This window comes from Thamnophis elegans, chromosome 9 (genome assembly GCF_009769535.1).
Source record: "Thamnophis elegans isolate rThaEle1 chromosome 9, rThaEle1.pri, whole genome shotgun sequence".
Classification (NCBI taxonomy): Eukaryota; Metazoa; Chordata; class Lepidosauria; order Squamata; family Colubridae; genus Thamnophis; species Thamnophis elegans.
Genome location: NC_045549.1, coordinates 24,170,144 through 24,176,143, shown reverse-complemented (window position 1 = coordinate 24,176,143; position 6,000 = coordinate 24,170,144). Strand labels below are relative to the sequence as shown.

At 38.8% G+C, this 6,000-nt stretch overlaps 1 protein-coding gene across 1 annotated transcript in view; it reads right to left on the bottom strand.

Annotated features, from left to right (window-relative positions):
* Positions 1-398: 398 nt before the first annotated feature.
* The window catches only part of HADH (hydroxyacyl-CoA dehydrogenase), a 28,097-nt gene continuing 22,495 nt past the window's right edge, over positions 399-6,000 (bottom strand). Inside the window, exons 7-8 of the mRNA XM_032224130.1 lie at positions 1,692-1,808; positions 399-827 (exon numbers count right to left, since the gene is read on the bottom strand). Of these exons, the coding sequence (XP_032080021.1) occupies positions 709-827; positions 1,692-1,808 (236 nt within the window). The 3' untranslated portion in view covers positions 399-708. The remainder of the gene's footprint in view (positions 828-1,691; positions 1,809-6,000) is intronic.

Here is a 6,000-nt window from a genome sequence, read left to right as displayed (position 1 = left end):
ACTCCCAGAATTCCCCAGCCAGCGAATGCTGGCTGGAGAATTCTGGGAGTTGAAGTCCGGACATCTTCAAGTTGCCAAGGTTGAGAAACACTGATTTAGTATTACATTTTAAGGTGATCTATTTATATTTGTTTAACATGGAATCCCTCTTTTCTCCTCCTTAAAAACAGCCCCTCCTGCCTTCTTGCTGATGTTCATTTTCTGTAGAAAACTTGTAGAGATACAAAGGCATAAAAAGAAAAAAATATATGGTATACATATGCTGAATCTAGCTGTACACTAATCTAAATGAGTATAATTGGTTACTGAATAAAGTGTTATTGGCTAAAATGGAAAACGTTAATTCATACTCTGCTTTCACACTGCCACCTACTGGGGGAAAACAATCAGAGCAACACTACATTTGAAGTATTTTATTCATATTAAAATTTCTACTAGTTGGATGGAGGATTCTAAACCTGAGCTGTATTTAGATCCATGGTAGTTTCAAAAAAGGCACTTCAATATGTAAAGCTCCCAATAAATCCCAGTGATTTAAAATATCATAAGACCACATTGTGGAAATAAATTGCTCATAAATTGCTTTATAATCAAGATACGGCGTTGATTGGTTTGTATGGCTCTTATTGAGCAATATTACAAATACTGTAGGGAAATACTCAGCAGCTTTCCTTATGTGTGTCAGAAAAACATGGCACATTGGACAATTCATTTGTATTTGTAAAATCCTTCACCAGTCTTCTTTCCCAGTTTCTTCTCCTCTACCAACTGATTTAAAAGTTGGCTTGGAGCAAAGAGAGGATTGTCCGGTTCCATTGAATGCCATCCTAATTGAAGGGAGGAAAAACATACAGGCATTAACATCTCAATCTGATAATGTATCATAGATACTTATCATCCTCTTCTTTTAACGGCCCCATAATCCCTTGCAGGGTAGAGTCTGAGCAACTGAATGGAGCTAGCAGAGTTTTTACTGGCTAGGTGCCCTTCCTGTCACCAATGCGGAGTTTTGTTCAGCAGATATTTTCTCATTGAGCACAGAGAGAGAAATTTCTGCCTCTACCTAGGATTGAACTTACAGTGTCCTGATTGTGAGGCGGGAGCTCCACTTCTAACCTACCGCACCACTCCGATGTATCACAGATACTTATATAATTTTCAAACGTCTTCATTCACAACTAATTACATTTTTTAATAAAGCGATAAAGCTGGCTGCCATATTTGTATGCAAAGCAACAAGAGAATTTCAGTTAAAATATTGCAACCCTTTTAAAGACGGTTATTTTCAAGTTGTTAGTTAAGTTAAAGTTAATTAAACTAATCCTATAGACAATTGGGAGGTCAAAATGATAGAGAATGATTTTCGAGGTAGGAATTGGATCATTAATTGTTTTTTCTGAGAATTTTACACATAACAAATCTCAGATTATTCATAACACTCTTTTAAAAATACAAGAAGTGGAAAAATACTCATGGGGTACTCATGTTTTTATGTTCCGTTGTATTGGCCAGTCAAGCCTGTCTGCCCCTTGCTGTTAGTTCCACAGTTATAACAACATCACAATAGTAAGCATAGACAAACCGATCACATTAGTTGCATTTGGGCAGTGTGTGAAACATCGCCATCAAAAACAAATAATTTTTTATCCAGCGTGACTGTTTTAAGATTTTCAAACAGAACTTATACATACCATCCATAATGAATTTACTGGTATCTAAGCCGACATAGTCTAAGAGTTCAAATGGGCCCATAGGATAACCTGCCCCAAGTTTCATGGCAACGTCAATATCTTCCTTAGATGCATCTCCTAGACAAAAGATTGACAGTTGAATTGGCAGAGTTCTCTCTCTCTCTCCCACTCTCTCCCTCTCTCTCTCTCTCTCTGTACAACAAGAAGCAATGGGTGGAAACTAATCAAGGAGAGAAGCAAGTTAGAACTGAGGAGAAATTTCCTGACAGTTAGAACAATTAATCAGTGGAACAGCTTGCCTCCAGAAGTTGTGAATGCCCCAACACTGGAACTCTTTAAGAAGATGTTGGATAGTCATTTGTCTGAAACGGTATAGGGTTTCCTGCCTAAGTAGGGGATTGGACTAGAAGACCTCCAAGGTCCCATCCAACTCTGCTACTGTATTGTATTGTATCAGTCAGATTTATATAGCTGCCCGTATCACTAAAAGTGACTCTGGTTGGTGAACAAGAATCAAGTTTATAGCATTACACAACACAATTCAAAATCAAAATTCTAGTAAACCAGCAGTTTTCCAGAAGAGTGTTGACTAAGGCATTGCACGATTACATCACAAAGGTCCCAAAATCTGTGGCCTAAAGCACCCAATAGAGAAGCTTCTTATTAGTACCCATAGTTCAAAATGGCTTCCCTTTGAGTATATTTACCTAAGTACCTAGCAGTGTCTCGAAGGAATGGCGTATTTTTTGGAGTATAATACGAACCTTTTTCCCTCGAAAAAGAGGGTGAAAATCTGGGTGCGTCTTATACACCAAATACAGCATTTTTGGCCTACCAAAATCCCACCCCCTTTGCAACAATGGCCATGCACAGTATTTGTGAGGCTTGCAAAGTGCTCCTGGGGGCTGGGGAGGGCAAAAAAGAACAAAAAATGGGCCGTTTTTATCCCCCCCCGGCCCCCAGGAGCAATCTACAAGTCCCCCAAAGCCTCGCCATGCCTTTTTTTGGGGGGTGGAAATGGTCTGTTTTTGCGAAAAACAGGGTGGTTTTTGCTCATTTTTGCCCCCCCTCCAGCCCCCAGGAGCACTTTACAAGCCTTCCAAAGCTCTGCATGCCTTTTGGGGGGGGGGGGGGCAAACAATCGTGCAGAGTGTTTGGGAGAGCTGCAGAGTACAAAAACATTTTTAAAAAATTTACCTCTTCAAAATCATGGTGCATCTTATACTACGGTGCGTCTTATAGTCCGAAAAATACGGGTAAGTCTCGTGCATAACAGTCATCACGAAAGTGAGTATTACAGATTCCCACTTCTAGTCTGGAGTTCACTACATACATTAAATAATTCCAATGGCAACTACATGGCTGATCTACAAAACCAAGTATACACCTTCCCCCCGCCCCCACAGGTCCGACAGCTAGAGGCTTTGCTCTCTGAATAATGAAGACATATTAACCATATTTATTTTATCATAAGCATTTTTGTCCTTTTTTTAATGTTAGCCTCCTCATATTTTACCAAATTTTGGCAGCATGTGACCCACATGTTTTCTACCTCAGTGAAGAAAATGTCCTCAGCAAAGTGAAATTTTGGAAAACAGCCTGTCAGAGCATTTGGAGGGGGGCAGAAGAAAACCATAAAACATTAAATCATAAAACATTGCCAGGGTAATCTGACAATTAAAACTTTATTTTAATTAGATTCTACCTTATTTCTTATAATAAAAACATTGGAATGAAATGATTTTAATTCCCTCTTATATAGTATTTAAAGTCAAAAACATTAGCTGGATTCAATGACTACCATTAAATGAAGGTCAATAAATTGAAAAGTTTCAAATCAGAAAATAAACCCGTCCAGTTGTTTAAGTGCAATGGTTGATTAAATTTGGAATGTAACATTTTGTTGAAATATTTTATATGGCAACATTTTAGAGAAAAAGTTCTTTATATAAAACTTTTTTAAAAATCCCTAATTTCTTCTTATTCTCCCTTTGAGGAATAATTAGCAATATTTGTTGATGGATAAGCAAGAAATACAGCTAATCTTGCTTCACAAGCTGAACACTTATAAGATCTACAAAGGAAGCATTTAATATCTAAAATATATTTACAGGATCTTGATAATGGAAGTCTTTCATCTGCAAAGAGGAAAGCCTGCCTTCCAAACAAAATGTTTCAAATAAGATTCTTAATAGCAGAGTCATAAAAGGCAGCTTAATCCTGAATAGTTACAGAGAGGAAAGTTCTCTTTAGCTCTTTATAGAGCAGCCATGCTTGCTTTGAAGAACACACGGCTTACTTTAAGAGTTAACCGACTCTTAGGTTTGAAAGAAAAGGACAATAATTATCCTTATTATCTCGTATTTCCATCAACATGGCAACAAACAGCACATATCTTCTCCCATCCTGGTTGCCCTCCCAGGTGTGTGGACCTCAACTCATATAATTCCACATAATCCACTCATTGCCATGCTGGTCATTGAAGGCCAAACATCTGGCGGCCACTAAAATTGCAGAAAGTTGAGTAAAAATTCATCCAAAGTTAGGAATCCTCCATTTTTCCAAAAAGGCACTCCTCAAAGGCAGTTTTGTGGCAATTTTGGAAGCAAGTCATGGGGAGCCAACTTAAAATAACTAAGACCTTTTTTCTTAGGAAAAAAAACATGGAATTGAAAATTATTAAGAGAATGTTATTTATCAATGCTAAAATAATAGAATGACTTAGAATAGGAGGAAGCATAATAAAGCGCTCAGCCTTTCTTATGGTCCAACTTTCACAGCCATACATTGCAACTGGAAAAACCATAGCCTTGACTATACACACTTTTGTTGGCAGGGCACTGTCTCTGCTTTTTAGTATGCTGTCTAGATTTGCTAGAGCTTTCCTTCCCAGGAGCAGGATCTTTTAATTTCTTGGCTGCAATCCCCATCTGCAGTGATCTTGAAGCCCAGGAAAATACAATCTGTCACTACCTCTATTCTAGTTCAGTTGACATCAGTTAGCCTATTCCAGGAGTTAGAAACCCCCGTCATCCTTTTGTGTGTTTCTGTTCATATGCTCACAATCTCACTGGGGTTCAGCACTTTTGGGTCAATCGCCTGCAAGATGAACCCTCACTTCATTCAGTATTGCAGCTATAATTTTAATATGGATTTTTCTAGTAACATAAAAAGCTAATTATACTTTCAATTCCAGCAAGAAGTATCAGAATGTAATTTATTTCCCTAATGCCACAAGAAGCTTTTGGAAATGAAGATGGAGATGGCTTTTATTAAAAAGAAGGGGGAGGGGGAGATACAGAACACACATTACCCTACATAACAAAATTGGCTGGAAGGATATGAAATGAATTTTTTGCACTCATTGTCATTTAAACAGAAATTTGAAAGAGGTCTCTTAGGGATGTGCACGAAATGGAAAATTTATTTTGCCAAACAATTCTGGGTGTGCTGCTGTTCAGCAGAAACATAACCAGGAACATTTTGATTGTTCCAGATTTGTGTCAATATCTTTGCTTCAAACATGGCAACAACTCCAAAAGGCTGCCTCCCCTATTCGGAATCTCACCAGTGCCTCCCCTCAGGAAAGATTCTGGTGGGAGCAGGATGGCCGAGTATCACAGATAGCTTAGAGGGAGGCAGGGAAAGGAAGTGCTGGGAAGATCAGGGAAGTGGATGGGCTAGTTGGATATGATGCCCTTGAAGACAAGGATTTTGGCAATGACAGCTACAGGGAGATAGGAAAAGTAAAGAGGTGGAAAGATTGAGGGAACTGGTCATCTGTTTCCGTCCTTGGCTATTCCTGCTCTTCCCCAAGGATACACCTCTGCCTGGAACATGCATATTTTGGTCCAATAGCTTTTGTTTGGAAATAATTTTGCATGTAAGGTTTTGTTCAGCTACACCAGAGACAGCAATTCCTACTACATGAACCTGTGAGCTCTTTGAAAGGTCTGTGTGAAAAACAACAGAAGACTCCTAAATAAGGTAGCTTCATTCTAGGATTCCTCCTGTAGGCTTTGCAAAGACCATCTCAGTTTGGGTGTAGTGTGGATGAAAGACATCATACTGTGGAAGGTACCAACTTATCAAGGAATAAAATAGTTTGTGGTTCTTGTACATCCAAACACTATTGGTGTCTCTGTAGAAGTTACTTTGTACTGGATCAGTATCTAAGTGGAGAGGTATCTCTTAGCAATAGCAATAGCAATAGCAGTTAGACTTATATACCGCTTCATAGGGCTTTCAGCCCTCTCTAAGTGGTTTACAGAGTCAGCATATTGCCCCCACAGTCTGGGTCCTCATTTCA